The sequence below is a fragment of the Pholis gunnellus genome, assembly GCF_910591455.1.
Source record: "Pholis gunnellus genome assembly, chromosome: 19".
In the NCBI taxonomy this organism is placed as follows: Eukaryota; Metazoa; Chordata; class Actinopteri; order Perciformes; family Pholidae; genus Pholis; species Pholis gunnellus.
The window spans coordinates 5,210,935-5,228,752 of record NC_136546.1 but is presented as its reverse complement, the minus strand read 5'-3'; the positions used below and the strand labels follow the sequence as shown (position 1 = coordinate 5,228,752).

The 17,818-nt window shown below is 43.1% G+C and overlaps 1 protein-coding gene across 1 annotated transcript; it reads right to left on the bottom strand.

The window, feature by feature from the left end:
- Nucleotides 1-4,842: 4,842 nt before the first annotated feature.
- On the bottom strand, nucleotides 4,843-16,806 carry LOC306711299 (tyrosine-protein kinase FRK-like). The gene is made up of 8 exons (XM_079180172.1): nucleotides 16,306-16,806; nucleotides 14,130-14,251; nucleotides 12,088-12,236; nucleotides 11,779-11,947; nucleotides 9,695-9,850; nucleotides 8,460-8,641; nucleotides 5,588-5,753; nucleotides 4,843-5,385 (listed from the first exon to the last, which is right to left on the bottom strand). The coding sequence occupies exons 1-8, from the start codon at nucleotides 16,572-16,574 to the stop codon at nucleotides 5,168-5,170; spliced, it is 1,431 nt and encodes a 476-aa protein (XP_079036298.1). The 5' UTR covers nucleotides 16,575-16,806; the 3' UTR covers nucleotides 4,843-5,167.
- Between the last annotated feature and the right edge of the window lie 1,012 nt (nucleotides 16,807-17,818).

Sequence of the window (17,818 nt, the reverse complement as noted above, 5' to 3'; positions counted from 1 at the left end):
CTTGAGTTCCACATTCATGTGTGAAGTTTGCTGGTTGGGCCTGGGAGTTCCTTTGTTGCCAACTACCTGCACCTGCTGAGGAATGAGGAGCGGCTCGACATGTCAAGCAACGTCCGGCGCCCTCTGGCGGCCATTTTGGAGGGCAGCACCCCTGGGAGGAGGAAGAAATGCGTCATCATTTTCCTGTTGTCATATCTTTTTTTAAAAATATAATAATAAAGTAAATTAAAATAATCATGGTGACTCACAATTATGTGGTACTCAGTAGAAGTTGTGGTACAAAAAAATGATGTCAAAGTAAGTACAACCTTTACTTATTAAGACAAAATGTGCAGATAATGAATCCAAATAATGAGATAAGTCTAAATCATGACCACATAGCAGGGATGGGGAAGTTGCTTTATAAGCATATAGCTTTGCAAGCTACATTCCAGTACCAGAGGTACAACTACAGCAAAGTGACGCTGGGATCTATAGGGTTAACTGAAGCTACTCAGAGAAAGTAGTTCAAACTAATTTGTAAAAATAATAAAAAGATTACATTTGACAAAGTATGTGTGATAAAAAAATAATAATAAAAATATAATATAGCAAAAAAAGAAAAGAAAAAAAACACTCAAATGTAGTTTCTTTCAAAAAAGTGCCCACTTGTTCACTGGCCATACATAAACTTAAAGAAAATATAAAAATACCCCACTAAAAAGGATATTTAACTTGCACCTTTTTAGACCGTTCGACCAACTTGACTATAGCTGTAAACAAAACTAGACCAGTTGTCGTTTTGCAACATCTGACTACTACAATCTCAACAACGAAATCAGCCACGTGTCTCTCTCCTGCTGTTCCCTTGTGGGTCCTTCACTGTGTGTGTGTGTGTGTGTGTGTGTGTGTGTGTGTGTGTGTGTGTGTTCCTGTCCTGCCACTTACTCTCCTGGCTTCCTGTTCACCTGCCTCATCAGTTCATCATCCTTGCAGTATTTCCACCTTGGCACTTTGTTAAATATACAACATCACAGACATATTTACACTTGTAGCCCATGGAGATGTGGTAACGGATGCTTCGTGGCTGTACCTGACTGTTTAATTTACAGACTGTACCCCACTCTGTCTCCTATCTGAATGTCCTGAATAGTGTATAGAGCAGTGACGTGCGGTGAGGTTCGTGGCTGGTGAGGCACTGGCTCTTTCAGAGTCAGATTTACAAATATCTGAACCCAATAGAGTAGCTTGAATCACCATTCAATTGGCAGCTTGCACATTGACTAGTGGTTGTTTTTCATATTTCAGTGGCAGTGGCGGGCCATGCATTCTATACCTGGGCCTTCACTGCTGAAATACCACCTTATAACCACATGATGGCGCCACAGCTAGGGTTATCATTCGTTTCTTGGGCTGTAACTATACAACGTTACGTATTTGTATTAAACCGTTCGGTACGAGGCTTACAAACCGAACAATACGTTTGAATAATACTAGTGCATTTGGAAAATGCAGAAGCTTAAATTGTAGGAAATATGTTTTCTGCGCTCACTAGGAGACAGCGGTCTATGCGACCTCTGAACCGGAACAAAAACAGCTGGGGCCCCGCAAGTGTTCTGGGAGGCTAGGCTAACTAGCTTAACGGAAAAACAACAGCAGTAACACGCATTCTGCTACACACTCAAGGGCCATTCAGATATTAGATGTAAAAAAAACAGTTGACTTACCAAATGCTGATCACATCCTCTTTTCTTTGTTGACAAAGAGTTTAATCCCACAGTTCAATCCCAACTCACAAATCCGCTTCTCTTCCAATTTCAGCCATTGAGTGTTAAAAAACAAAGCTAGGTAAAAAAAAACTCTGCTTTTTCACTGCGGTTTTGTGTCAGACCAGCAAGACTAAATAGGTTCTACACATGTATTCGCTTTCCCATCTTTCATTACATTTTCTTCGTGGACATTTTTGGATTATTTGTCGATCATTTTCAACTCAATCACTTGTTGGAAAACCGCTTTACGGGCTGTTGCCTCTCCTGTCTATCTCATAATTTCGACCATAGGGATATTTTTATTTTCAAGAATAACAAGAACAGCGATGGGTGTCTGAACTTACTCAGTTTGACTTTGTATCGGCCAGGTAGTCAGAATGCAGGGGCGGATGCTCTCTCCAGGCAGTATGCGGAGCAGAAGGGGACAGAGGGGGGGAAGGGTGGCACAAAGTTTTCAGGACACATATAGTGTTCTGTCCAAACCCCATCGGAGCTTTCCCTCATTTGACATGTCTGCCTTGGCTAGTCTACAGCAGGTAGATCCCGTAATATCGTATTTTCGAACATACTGGGAGGGGTGTGAAACCTCTTAGGGACAAGAGGTTGCAGGAATGTGACAGAACAATTGGACTTTTGAGATAGTGGGGAAGGATTGTGGAGCTGGGGAGTGTGCTGTACCGGACGCTGTGTGATCAGAAGGAAGGACAGATTAAGCAGCTTTTGTTGCCAGCGGTATTATACCGAGAGGTGCTTACTCGCATGCACACTGACCATGGGCACCAAGGGGTGGAAAGAACATTCAAGTTGGTTCGAAGTCGGCGCTATTGGCCGGGAAATGTTTGCGGATGTTGAGGCTTTTTGTAAGACTTGTGAACGTTGTATTGTTTCTAAAGCACCACAGCCAAGGGTCGTTGCAGCGTTGGGGAGTTTGTTGGCTTTTAGGCCACTTGAAGTGGTTGCAATGGACTAAATAAGCTCAGGTTCATTTGTTTGAAGACTGTTCTGAGGGTACAATCACTGGCTGCTTCATGACCATGTTCTCCACAGTACGTCTGGTATTCTCTGTACAGTGAGGAAAATGTACTGAACACTGGCTCCAGATACATTTGTTTAGAGTCCCTCTGACAGTAGTGACTTTCAACCTTTGGCAGGCTGTGAAGAAATTCTCGTGCAGAACCATCCTGCTGACTGCGGATCCCTGATGGCATTTGCTGCTGCGCCTGGTGCATTCTCGTGTCCGATTTGGCCCATTCATGGACACTCCACGCTCCTATGTTGAGTGTGGACAGAAACATTGTCTGGCAAACTGGTACCTGCTTGTTATCAACCTGCAGTCTGTACTTATATGTTCGGTTCTTCCGAGATTGACCACCTGTTTGTCGTTTTGTACGGCATGCTTCAAACCTGTGACGACACGTAATGTCCTTATATAACATATAACATCAGTGTCAAACCTTGTATTCTTTCCAGATACAACCTTTAGGCCAGGGGTCACTAATAGGTCACTAATCAAATATAGGTATTCTATCAAGTTTCCTGACTCGAGTGAGTGATTTACACACACAGGGCTGAGACGAGGAAAGAGAACGAAGAGCAGGAGAATAATTCCGTGAGTCAGAGAAGTTATTTCACATGACGTTCTTCAAAGAGAGAAAAGTGGTTAGCGAGACCAGAGTCTTTATTAACCAAGAATAGACAGACTGTTATATAGGTGAATTATTCCCACGGACAGTTTAAAACTACTATGTCTCATATGTTCAGAGACCGTGACGATTATTAAAAGTGGTAATGTGAAGCGCCACTAGAGACAAAGCACAACTTAGCAAATGTACCAACTCACATCTGAAATGAAGTCACAGAAAATAAACCTAAGAGTTCAATATGATCAGAATCCTAACACATTAATTCACTCTCCAACAATGATGTTAACAGAGAGAATAGAGCTGAAACAAGTGGTTTTAATAACCAAAGATAAAGTCCCTGCACACAAATTTCTCTTGTAAAAAATATAATATTGTGGCCTTTTTTGATTTACATCACTTCACACCTGAATGAACTGAATTTAAAGCTGCAATGGCAATTCAGTGAAATACATTTTTTTTAAATGTACTTTATTTTAAGATGCACATTTTTCAAAAGCCTTCTGTTATGTCAGTTATTCTTTAATCCAGACCTTATTTTACTTACAATGAGAAGAACATTTATTTATGTCGTGTGAATAATTCGCACCACTTTTGGTGTGAACACTGCATAACTCTGTGTGTAATGTCTCTATCAGATTGAGACTGAATGATCCACATTTGCTCAGATGTTGATAACTCACCTCACCATACTTGTTCTTCATGAAATTACATTAGGCCCTTCAGGCGGAGTTACCTGGTCCTTAACGCGTTATTTCTTTAAACAGTCGTCACCGTGAGATTCTAGATTTGTTTGTGGCACACTTCAGACACATTTATCCTTACGGACTCTAAGTCTCTTAGGTCAAAGGACTTGAACGTTTTTAACATCTACCTGCAAGATATTCAACCTTCAAGGTATTCAACATGACTGTCAAACACTCACCCTTGTTTTCCAGTCTCAGGTGAAAAGCCTTCAATATTTGATGTTACCTTATGTTCTCTGCTGTCATTGGTGAAGGAGTTTCCTTCTGGAGGGCCAGTTCACCAACCGCTGTTTGCTCCTGATGATCTTTCAAGGGTTCCTGTTCGTGACGCCAAGTTTGTGGTGGAAAAACTATACAATAGTACAGAGTGAGTCCTATAATACTGAATGCTGAAATAAGGAACATCGAGAAAAGAAAGTTTGTCTTTAAAGTATTTATTATCTGCGCAGAGAAGGTTCAATCATCACACAGAGTGCCTGTGTGCAGTCTGTGGGATGAAGAGCGCTGTGTGTAGTCTTAGTCTGTGTACATCTTATAAAGGCTCAGTGCATAGGAGAACGGGGGGTGTAGGATGAGTCTAAGACATCTTTTTCTGCTTCTAACCTAAACATTCTGTGATTTACTATCTCCAAGTTAAACATTCTGTTACTTAAGCTATAACAGACATTCCATATGTTCTTGTCAAACATTAAAGCACACACACGCATAAACAATATATATGGTCTTGTAATTGAGTAAGGAAAGTCAGTTGAAAAATACTTTGCACAGGGGAATTTTCTATCCCAACTTTCAGACACAGCCTGCCTGAAAGTGCATTCAGTTGTCAAACAAAGCCAAACCTAGGAGTGCTGCTGCAGTAAAATCTTCCTCACTGCATGGCGGATACAGCCACACCATTCTATCAAGCGCAGCTCAAACATTTAAGATCCTTTATTTCACCGCAAAAGGAGTGGAATTATTAAATCACATTTCAATCTGTTGCATCATAAAAACATTGACGTATGTTCATGTTTGGAATCAGGTGATTTTTGATTTAGCTTCGGTGCAGAACGAATGTTGTGTCCCAGATGTCATCCTCGATCACTTCCAGGCCAAAGAAGATCTTCAGCAGGGTCTCAAATGGGGGACGATCCTGTTCGTTCAACTTCCAGCAGTCCATCATAATGTCATACATGACTTTGGGACAGTTGGGGGGGCTTGGCATCCTGTAGCCCTGGGAGACCATCAGGACGGCTTGGTAGTTGGTCATGGCTGGGGGGGGGGGTCACAGAAGGACATTATAGCTTCTCATGCAGGAGACAATTGTTTCGCATTAAAATGTTTGAGCAATTTAGAAACCACAGGGAAAAAAACTGCACTTTGACTTTCCAGAAAATTCTGAATACATCGCTTCCATTTTTTTAAATCTCTATGTTCAGAGAATAATTTATCACTAGGTTGACGAAAGTCTCACCTGGGTAAGGCATCTGTCCAAACGTCATGATCTCATACAGCAGAATTCCAAAGGACCAAATGTCCGATTTGATGCTGAACTTGTTGTCTAGAATGGCCTCTGGCGCGGTCCACTTCACAGGGAATTTACTTCCTTCTTTGGCTTCGTACACATTTTCATTCTCTTTCTAGAAACAAAAAAATATAATCTATAAATAAATATATAGTAAGTCAGCTTTAGTGTAGAGATTCGGTTGCAAACTGCGGGTGAAGCCAATGCTGGGCCCAAGCCCTATTTTTAGGCCTCTGCTCAGAAATTGCATACCCAAACTAAAAAGAGTGTATTTCTGGAACTGCAAGGTCTATTTGAATAGTTTTTATGTTATAATAAAAGGTAACACTTGTGAGATTTGTTCAGATGGGTAAATATCAGTGTATATGTTACTGGTTAAGAGTAAATGAAGATGGCACACAGCTCAAATTGAAAAGTTTCAGGTTCGCCTGAAAAAAAAGCACTTTTAATGTTATTATTTCTTTGGAATGATGCAGCTGGAAGTCTAAAACCTCTCCCAAATCATAGCACAATATGTGAACAGTCTCTGTACTAAAACCCATCTAATTTTGTTCAGCTTCACTTTATCAAAGTCAAAATTTGCACAGAGAGGTCAGGCGAGGTCAACCAAATTGTCATTTTGGAACCAGCTGTTCCAATGTAATTTTATATACGATATATTTAACTTGTTTTATCACTAATAGTGTTCAATACATCCAAATACAGCAGTTTGGCTTCATTTTGAGAGCCACAATAGTTTGTGTCTCTGATCCATGGGACTTTCTCGTCTGAATTCCAGTTGCTCTGTGTCTATGGAGACCTAGCTCAGCAGCCCATTGGTCGATTTCAGTCAATGAACCCTCCTTCGACGCGTCAGAGCCTCTAGAATTGAGCTGGGACAACGTGGGATTGATTGACAGAATTGTTAGCCAGTCAGAATCAAAACCGCGCCGTCCCTTGCAAAGCGTAAAAAACGATACGCCGAAAGTGAAATCGTCACCCCCTCTTACCCTGCCTTATAAATAGCCCCTGTCGTCACGGAAAATGTCACAGAGACACAGGATATACGTAGAACAGTTTTTTTAGCTCCAGAACCGGGAAATTATGCCTTTATCTTCATGAATCCACGTAAAGGTGAGGAGCATTTATGATTATTAGCGGTGAAGCAGTTTGTTGTTGTGGTGCTTGTTGGCTGTTTCTCTGTAATGGTTTCACAGAGAGAAATTTGGAAGATATCTCTGGAATCTGTGTCAAATTCTCTTGCTTTCTGATATATTGGTTGTCAGTGTTAGCTTTTAGCTTTGTGATGGTAGCTCGGAGCGGAGTGCGTAGCTCGCGGACTCATGGTGAAAAATACGTGATATTGTGGTACATCTTCTAGTTGATTATATTAGTTGTGTAGAATTGTGTTTGGAGTGTGTAAAAATGGCTTGCACGATATTGTTGCCCAGAATCTCTTCTTTAACTGGGTATATAACATGTGTGTAACATTCATTATATTCATTTCTGAGAAGTGCATTGTACGATACGCTGTACGCTAAACTTTCTCCATAAAATCGAGAGCCCCCTCGGCCTTTACAAGCTGGGGGAATTTTTTAGGGAATATTTTTTCAAAATGTATTCATGACAAACTTTTTTTTGTCATGAATACGTTCACACAGTACGTAAATATTACATAGCAAAAAAAATAATTTCAAGTCTTCTTCAATACAGCATGATGTTTATTAAATAGATTATGGTTTTTATTTTGAGTAAAACAGACCATAAAAGAGGGCATGCTTTAGGGTGGGGCTACCTTAAAATTGACAGGTTGCCACCACGGCGTTGTCCAGTCTGGGAGTTGTCCGTGTTTTCGTCTTACAACCTAAACCCTTTTACACTGTATTTTCAGTTCATGAAAGCCAACTGTAACATTTTGGTCGCCTACAAATGTCTAATTCAGCGTTCGGTTGTACTCAACTCCACCCTCTCGTGTCACTTCTGGTTCTGAAAAAACAAGATGGCAACCGTAGTCCACAAACCGATGGCTGACATCATGGTAACAACGTCCACTTCTTATATTCGGTCCAAACCCTTACTGTCGCAACATGACCGGACAAAAGTGTATTTTGAAAGGGTGTTTGATAGATAACCGTTGTCAACATGTGACAATACCTAAACTAAACTGTTTGACTTGGGTTGTGGAGTATATATTAGGTTGTATGATAAATGCCAGTAAATTAGGGAAATGTCTGTAATTAATGGGGAATGCAGGCTTGCTTACACAGTTCCAACACCTGCCTAGAATCCTTGTACAATAAGTTGATCAAAAAGTTAATTTACTTAAGTATTTATTTAGTGTAGTGTACCTTTTTATTTTATGTGATTAGTGAGAATGACTATGACACTTGCTACATGTAAAGGACTCTTAAGAGGTTCTGTGAATATTTCCTACAAACCTTTTACTTTGCAAGTTACCTAAGTTAATCACTTCCTGCTAGCTTTTATTTTGTGAGTGCCTTTTTACGTTTTGGGTCCTTTATTTTAAAGTCCTTTTGGCAAAACCGCTGTAATTTTAAGCTAATGCTAGATTTCGGTTTTAACATCTGATTTTGCGAAGTATATATATATGAGAGAAAATGTTTGATTAATGCTCCCATGTATATTTTAATGTAATTTACTGAATGTTTAAACTCTTAAGAGCTCATTTATGTTTTCTGGAGAAAGGCCAGAAGGAGAGAAAAGTAAATTTGTGTTCATCAAAATAAAGGCCTCTGGAAACATCAGTACGCTTAACCATTGTCCGCCTGGGGTCCGCTACACTACATGCATTATACAACAGCACTTTGAACGTCAAACCCACCTTGAAGAATCTGGCGAGGCCAAAGTCAGCCACTTTGCAGGTGTTGTTCTCGCCCACCAGGACGTTCCTGGCTGCCAGGTCTCTGTGGATGTAGTTCTGCAACTCCAGGAAAGCCATGCCCGATGCCACCTGGGCAGCCATCTCAATCTGGTCAGAGATACGCAGCGTAGTGCCCTTATCCTCTGTAATCAAGCAGAGAGGCACATAGTCAGTCGCAGTCCTACCGTGTTTAAGGTATCATAGGTAGGAAAGAACACAGGAGCCCAAAGTGTCAGGGGCCCACAAAATATAATTCAACAAGATACGTACAAACCAGGCAGATTTTCAAAATGATTTCAAAGAAACAAACAAAAGAGCTACAAAAGAGACACAGAGACTACAAAGTAGGGGTGTAACGGTTCACAAAATTCTCAGTTCAGTTCAATACGATACAGTGGTGCCATGGTTCGGTACGTTTTCAATACATCAAAAAACAGAAATGCCAAATCCTCATTGGTGAGACTCTCAAGGGGGCGTGTCTGAAGCTTTGTGTAGTCTGTGACTTCCGGCCGTCTGTTGTCAGAGCAACAGCGGGTGCTTCGAACATTTGATTCTCTGTTTCGGCTTTTGTTTTCTTAAACAAAGCAGGAATTATGGTCTGGCGAATGGGCTCATGAATGAGTGGTGTCGTGGGGCTCAATAGCATTCAGCATGTCAGTACAGCCTGGTTTTCCACTCCACAGAGTAGGGTCTCATATCCGCGGCTATAAATATATCAATCACTGTGGCGATTGCTTTAGCCCTGTTTGAATCGGTAGGGAACAATTACCTAAACGCTGCGGGGAGAGTTTATAGCGAGTGTGCTGCTGTAAGCTAGTTTAACAACAAAGCGTGCCTCCCATAGTTTGTAGCGTGTGCTGCTGCTGATTTTCCTGCTAAGCTAGTTTATCGTAGCGTGTGTGTGAAAATAAAATGTTAAAAACTTTAAAAACGCGGAAAGTGGGCGGACCTGGAATCTGGAATGGAATTTGTACACAGGGTAAGTGATTCAAAGGCTACTGGGCTACCCATTAAAGTGAATTATGTGGAGCTGAGATCAAAGTTTTGATTTATAAACTGTAGGATCTAGAATGGTTTCGTTGCTTTGGGATAAATCTCTACGCCTGACCCTTGCACATTAGCGTTGGACTCTGACCCTGCCATAAAGAACCAGGAGCTCATCATCACGTGGGAAAGTTGGTGACAGCTGGTCTTACTTTTGAGGTACTCCAGCAGGCTGCCGTTCATCAGCTCTGTGATGATGTAGATAGGCTCCTCCAGGGTGCATACAGCGTACAGCTGGATCAGCTTGGGATGCCGCAGCCTCTTCATGATCTGAGCCTCTCTCAGGAAGTTCTTCGGGTCCATTGTACCTGTGAGCGGTTTTCAGTGATGGTATATTAAGAGTGGAACTTTTTTGTGTGACATCTTTGGTGAGTGTGTGGTGTAGTGTTTTGTACACTCACTCTTACAACCAATACATTTTTTCCCCAAACAAGAAGCTGAGCCTGCTTACAATTCCAACTCCACTGTCACTTTAGTTAATTTAACACTTTACTTTTTTTTTTTACTATACTTTTTTTTAAACATTCTGACAAAGTTAGCCCGTAATGAATACAACTAGCCATGTGAATATGTTAAATACCCAGCAATACGGCCTGGGCCTCCCTCAGCGTTGACCAGGGGAGCAGTGAGGTGAAGTTCAGCTCCTGGCTGGACGAGGAGCTGCTGCTGCTGCTGCTGCTGCTGCTGCCGGGCGTGGATCTCGCAGGTCGAAGGGGGCAGCAAAGCAGGATCTGTGTCTGTCTGCGGCAGCCTAGTCGCTGCCCGAGGCCCCGCTGGAGTCTGACTTTGTCTTATTTCGCGGTAATTGGACAAGCGAGAAAATGTACTATTTCTATATAGTTGGTATTAATGCTCGTCATCGGGTCTCATTCCAGCAAAACTGGATTTTAACTCGAAACTCCTTTAGCTCAGACTTTAGCGGGGCCTCCGGCAGCGACCAGCCTTCCGTGGACCGAGCCAGATCCTGCTTTGCTGCCGCCTTCGACCTGCGAGCTCTGCAGCAGCTGCTCCTCCACTGTCCAGGAGCTGAGCTTCTCCTCGCTGGTCCGCCCGGTTCCCGCTGGGAGTCAACACAACAACACCACATTACTGGAGGCCCAGGCCGTATAGTAGGGCCCGCTTGAGAGAAGAGAGGCCCTGGAGAACCAGGACCAGGACTGCACGGGGCAGAGTATCAGACCTTGCTGCAGTAAAATGAAGAGGTTTTCCAAAGTGACTGGCGCTCAGAAATACTACCACTTTTGTACACAGGAACCGCCAAACTTAACTCTAAATTATAGTAAAGACTAGGGGTGTAACAATACACGTATTTGTATTGAACCGTTCGGTACGAGGCTCATGGTCCGGTACGCATTACAAACTGAACAATAAGTTTGAATAATACTATTGCATTTGGAAAATGCAGAAGCTTAAATTGTGGGAAATATAATGTTCTCTCGGTGGAGCCACTCGCTCAACAATGCAACCCACCCAACGTAACAGACAACATGCTGTCTGACACTCCCACCACGGAAGAAAAACATTCTACTCTGGTGAGGCACGTTTGTTCTGAGAGGCACGCTATGCTTAACTAGCTTACTAGGAAAACCAACAGCAGCACACACGCTACAGACTGTCCCCGCAGCGTTTGGGTAGCTGTTCCCTACTGATTCAAACAGAGCTAAAGGTATATTTATAGCCGCGGATATGAGACCCTACTCTGGAGTGAAAAACGCAGGCTGTACGAACATGCCTAATGTTATTGAGCCCCGTGACACTACTCCTTCACAAGCCCATTTCACCGGACCATATTTCCTGCTTTGTAAAAGAAAACAAAAGCCCAAACAGAGAATCAAATGTCCGAAGCACCCGCTGCTGCTCTGACAACAGATGGCCAGACGTCACAGACTACACAAAGCTAGCTGACTGTAACGACATATTACCTCACCACTGAAGATGAAGAGCCATGTTGTTCAGACACGCCCCCTTGAGAGTCTCACCAGCGAGGATTTGGCATTTCTGCATGTTTGCTGTATTGAAAACATACCGAACCGAACCGTGGCACCACTGTGTCGTAATGAACCGAACCAAGAATTTTGTGAACCGTTACACCCCTAGTAAAGACATTTCACTTTCTGATTTCACCAATCACACACTGAACTATTGACGTGACCAAATCATCTTGTACTTTAATCATTCCTGAATAGTATGATCCTGTTCAACACCTCCAGCAAGAAAAACGGAGGCAGTAGCGTACCAGGTTTGAGGGTCTTCACCGCGATTGCTGTGGTGTCTTTCCACCGGCCCTCGAACACTTCTCCGAACTGACCGGCTCCGAGCTTCCTCAGCAGCTTGATGGACTTGCGGTCAATCTCCCATTTGTCCACCGTGTTGTAGGACAGGCCGTAAGTCTGCGGAGCCCACCTCTACACGGACGGAAGGAGATGCTGTTTACTGAGATGACAAGGTGACTTTATACTGTATTTAAAAAAAAGTGTACTAAAGGAACAGAAACAACCAAAATAGAATTTAGACAATCAACAGTTAAGTTCACAGCGTGTCTGACTTTTTTGCATGGTTCACCAAGCACGGCCCGCTTGGAGTAATACTCCACGAATTCCTCCAGTGTTTCAAAGGATTTGCTCTTCGACATAAAGTAGTGACCGTTCTCCAGTGTTTTCAGCTTGTAATGCTTCACCTTCCCACCGTCCCGCACTGAAAGAAAAGTAAACATGAGGGATGTACGCAAGAGTCAAGAACTGCATAACTAAGTTTTCCTCATGGTACAGGTGGTGAGGGAAAGTTTTTAATCAAAGCAAGTCAACGCGCGTTTGTCACGGTCTTGCTGACACAACCAGCATGAGACATTCTAACGAGCTTAATGTACAATAAAGTTTCCATTTACATTACATTACAGTCATTTAGCAGACACTTTTATCCAAAGCGACTTACAATAAGTGTATTCAACATAAGTATTCAAGGAAACTACGAGTCACCAGAAGTACATTTCCTTTGTTAAACAAGTATCTAAGAGTATAAACCAGAGAAAACGTACAGTGCAGAAACAAAGGAATACAATAAGTGCAACGAACAAATACGAATACAGTAAGTGCTGAGAGGAAGGCTCAGGGTAGCACTTCTTGAAGAGGTGGGTTTTCAGCCTGCGCTGAAAGATGGGCAGCTGTCCTGACATCAGTGGGGAGTTCATTCCACCATTGTGGGGCCAGGACAGAGAAAAGTAGTGACCGGGTCGATCGGCAACCAATCGCCCCGAGGCAGCAGAGCGAAGTGGTCGGGCGGGGGTGTAGGGTTTAACCATGGCCTGGAGATAGGAAGGAGCTGTTCCTTTCACTGCCCTGTAGGCTAGCACCAGAGTCTGAAACTGGATGCGAGCTCTTACAGGGAGCCAGTGTAGAGAACGGAGAAGGGAAGTTGTGTGGGAGAACTTGGGGCGATTTCAATTCATTTCTAAAATATAGATTTGTTGTGAGGAAAAAATAGGAAGTGCTGCACTGGGTCAAAAAATTTGGTTTTGGAAAAGTTCTAGCTCGAGAACCTTGACATGCCCATGCGGTCTTGAGCAGACAACTGCCCCCGAGCAGTCCTGTTCTGCCGCACTGCACCCCACCTTGATAGGCAGGCATCTGTTGTGACAATCTCCCGGCGGAATGGGACTAAGCCCATGGGGACACCGTTTGCCGGATATGCTCTCCCCCTCCATGGGGATAGGGTGGGTAGGCACTGTTTTGATACTAACACTGCCCTGTGTCTGTGCCACTTGGCGACCAAGTGAAGGCTGTTCAGCTATCTGCAAACCCAAGGGAACGACAGCTGAAGCAGTGAAGCATCACTGAGGCTGGGGGCGTTGAATACAGATTCTCCTCAGGGGAAACTATGAGGGACACAATAGTCGGCTCACTGGCTGGTATATGGGCAAGGCCACATTTTTTTGCGTCCTGCATCGCCGCCAGGGTTCGGCCATCTGATGTAAGATGGGACAGAGTGCTGGTGTGTCTCCAGCATCCATGCAACTCCCTCAGATATTATTCAGAGGGAGGAAAAGAAAAGGTGGTGGGCGCGGGAACGCGCCTGAATAAGGCACTCGCAGGCGGAAGTTCCGGCTGCGGTGTATTCCACTGCAGGCATGCCAGCGCCATGCAAATGATCAGGGTAGGTTGGCTAGCCTGCCTAGCGAGAAGATGAAAAAGGACTGATCTCAGGATGACACCGGAACTTATAGACGACGGGGGTCATCCGATGTTACAGGTGACTTTGTTGCTATAAAGACTCGACCTGCGCATTCGCGAGACAGAAGATATCCAGTGTTAAGCACTGCCTCTGGTGGTCAGTAAGGATGAAATAGAACCAATTTGCGATATCTCTCTTTTGTGTTTTCATTTTCATTAGCCACCATAGGCTAATGATCCGCTATCAAACCCCCTACGTTTTGCTGCTCAAGTGAAAGAGCGTGTGTTTTCTTACTTCTGAATTCTACTTTTTGAAAGACAGATGGCGTAATTTCATCTTTCAAAATGTACACAATCCCTCTTCGGAGCAGAACTTCTTGAAAGCTTCAATTGCCACTGTAACATGTTTATCTTAGCTTACCCGAGAGGGACTGCACCCCTTTCTCACTTTCAGAGTTTCTGATGAGGAAGGCGCCATGCTGATTCCCTCCTGACAACAGCATCTTCTCAGCCTCCAGCCTCTTTGTGTTGGGAAAATACCATCTGCGAAATCAGAATTTAAGCAAAATGGAGCCGAGCGGGTCAAACATAATGGCTTTCTGAATACAAATAATAATTTCTAAACAAAAAAAACCGTCTGGGGGCCCAAAGGTTCACTGGCAATTTGGATTGATTTTAAATTGGCTTAATCGATTCTGTTGTTCTTACAATAACAAAACATATAACAATAATGTCCTTTTTGTTGTTCTTTTGTTAACAAATCCCCTGAAAGCCCCAAAATCATGACCATACCCACTGTTTATTTTCACTCACTTCAAGCACAGTCCCTCTGTCACTAGAGCACCAAATGTGTATCAATCCACTGCTAAAAATAGTGTCCAATATATGCAATATTTCCTCCTGTTTAAGCAACGATCATTTAAAACGACAGTGCCCAGCTGTTTTAAGAAATGCTTTAGCATCTTAAAAAAAAGTATAGCTGATATACAAGACCTATCTATCGTGAAAGACTCATATCCTCAGTGGGAACGAGTGGTTTTGGGGCTGAGAGTCACAGACGGGCTGTGAAAGTCTGACTAATTATTGTCGGTTTGGTCTTTTCATGAGATTTGTTGACAATAAATAAGATATAGAATGAGACCAGTCTTATCCCCTAAGATCTTTATTATTTTAGTCTGGATATCTTTTAATCCTAAATAATTTCCTGACCACAAACTAACTTCAACATACATAAGGAGGCGGTTTCTGGGGGCCCCACAATATATGTTTTACCCCAGGCCTCCTAAGCAGGTTAATCCGGCCCTGATTAAACTCCAGAATAGCGACAGACGCCTATGACATTTAACCAGAAGCTTAGTCCACAAACCCAGAGTATTAAAACGGATTATTTAACATTACACATTCTGAAACCAATTGTTGTCCATCCAGTTTGTGATTTAGTGAAACTGTGACACAAATGTTGTCTGGACTGATGGAGGCAATCAGAACTATTTTTAACCCCGTGAACCAAACGGGGAAAAAAAGAGCATACAGCTGAGAGGAAACAGGTTCCACTGAGGAGGCCAAGTAGGCTGACAGTGGGTCACAAAACGGGTTGAACTTTCTTTGTGACGTCGCTTTTCCCAAGAATTCGACTACACACGGTGATAACGGTTTTATTTGTGAAAACAGTGCATGGAGAGGTTACCACATACTGTAGGATCTGAGCGAGGCCTTTCGTGGCATGTTGAGGCGATTACCTGCAGCCACAAATAAGTTTCCTGCAAAACCAGTTTCTGTGACTTTCCAGAATGCCACAGTCTTTAAACAGAACATACAATAGAGAGCAGTCCTCAAACCATGAAATAAGTCGGCACTTTCGCTTCCCTTGTGTCAAAGTCAATGGGTTTTTGAAATGGGTTTTTGGTTAAATGCTTCAAATAAGGTCTTAGGTTAACACAAGCATAAGAGATTTGAAAGTTGTTTTTTTTAACAAATTAAGATACGTCAGTTAATAGGCTACTTGTGAATTTTGAAGCTTAATTTTACGTGTCTTCAAAAAGGCGATTGCTAACAAGTGGCTAAATTAAACGTCATGTGTGGATATTATTCAGCACTAAAGACAGAAAAAAAATCAACATGTCAGTGTTTTACCTTTAGAGAAATGACGTAAACATTGAATGCTTCATATACAGGACTGTCTCAGAAAATTTTAATATTGTGATAATTTTTTTAGTTTACTGAACCAAGCTGAGTGTTTTTCAAGGCTCAGGAAACCCTTGCAGGTGTTTCGAGTTAATTAGACGATTCAAGTGATTAGTTGAATACCCTACTAGTATACTTTTTCATGATATTCTAATATTTAGAGATAGGATATTTGAGTTTTCTTAAGCTGTAAGCCATAATCAGCAATATTAAAAGAATAAAAGGCTTGCAATATTTCAGTTGATTTGTAATGAATCCAGAATGCATGACATTTTTGTTTTTTTAATTGCATTACACAAAATAAAGAACTTTATCACAATATTCTAATTTTCTGAGACAGTCCTGTATGTGGAATGGTGTTTTCTATCAGCGACCATGACATGAATATGCTAATAACATGATGGGCTACTTACGGCTCTGCGTCAATACTCTCCAAGGGCGCCACATAGTTAGCCGGGATGTATCCCTGTTTGGACGCAGAGACCCCAGTCAGGGCTTTCGCAAACCACCAATAGCCGGGACTTTTAACGAGAGCCTCTAAAGTGTCCCCTGTATTAAAGCGCAGGTCCTCCTCGGTGCGCCCGGAGTAATCATACTGGGCGATGTAATAAACCCCGGCTTTCGCCTGTGGAAGCCGTGCTAAAGCTGCTTTTTTACGAAAGCCTGGCTCACGAGTCTCCATGGGACGGCCGTCAATCACTGCGAGCCACTTCGGGAGTAAGCGGAAACAGTTTGGGGGAATCCCTTCGCCTCCTCGCTCGTGTTCCACATTACATAAAAAAATACAGATGTAATTTATAATCCCTGCGGGATCAGACGGCAGCAGTCTTCGACCCCTCAGCACACACCCAGCGAACACAAACACACTCCGCCACTTAGTCTGTGAAGTTTCCTGGTTGAGCCTGAGAGTTCATTTGGTGCCAATCACCTGCACCTGCTGAGGAATGGGGAGCGGCTCGACGGGCCTTTCTCAATACCCAAGTTCACAAGTACGGACTTGTGAACTTTTGGAGTATGAACTTGGAGTCTGGACTGATCTAGCAGCCTTTGTCTAAATGAACCTGTGAAAAAGTACATGTTTTTCTCAGTTTGGGGCCTCCGTCCTCACTAGTGTGACGTCCCCCCCCAAACTGAGCTTTGGTGAAACCAGGATAGAGCGGCCCAGGGTGGGTCGGGACTGTGTGGCAGTAAGAGAGCTTTTATTTCCTCCTGTGATCACTCATTTTAAATGTCAATACAGCCCATCACACGGTACGGCTGCTGTCAATAAACTGCATTTTTCTTTATCATGTCAGATGATATTGTCATGAGTAATGATCAGCCGCTTGACAATGACTGATGCACCTGAGCTCACCATTCAATCATTTTACACTCTTTATGTCTCAACAGAAACAGAAGAATATGTACAGAGAACTGCTGTAGTGTGAATTTGGCTGCATTATAGCGCAGTATAGGTGACGACAGAGAGAAGGGGAGGGTGACTAAATGGAGTTTTAACAGACTGAGACCGTCTCTCTCATATGCAAACATAATGTAACCAGGTGGTTGGGCCGTGCTGAAGGGGCAGGACTGGAGGGGAGGCAATAGATTTTATACCAAGGCAGTGGGTCTCACAAAGTCTACACGGCTAGAAGAGCCTAGGTCGTCAGTTGGAGTGGACGGCGCGAACTGTGGAAATGGAAGATCTTCAAGAGGAGCTACAGGCCCTGAAGGAGAGGGTGGTGGTAGACATGCCGGCCTTAAAGGACATGAATGACTCCTTGAATGCACAGTTGCAACAGGATGGGTCTCCTGTTGCGTCCAGCTCCCCCGTCTTTGATACAACCGGAGGGAACATCCGAAGCCAGACAGGAGATAAGATATCGGTCTCAGAGCGAGAGGAGAGACCCTAGGCGCATTCTGGAGATTTTGAAGGAAATATATGGG

Coding starts and splice junctions, on each gene's coding strand:
- LOC306711299 (XM_079180172.1), bottom strand. CDS start 16,574: ATGGAGACTCGTGAGCCAGGCTTTCGTAAAAAAGCAGCTTTAGCACGG. Junction 12,237..14,129: donor AGGGGTGCAGTCCCTCTCGG/GTAAGCTAAGAT, acceptor CTTTTCTTTCAG/TGCGGGACGGTGGGAAGGTG. Junction 11,948..12,087: donor TTGGTGAACCATGCAAAAAA/GTCAGACACGCT, acceptor CCGTCCGTGTAG/AGGTGGGCTCCGCAGACTTA.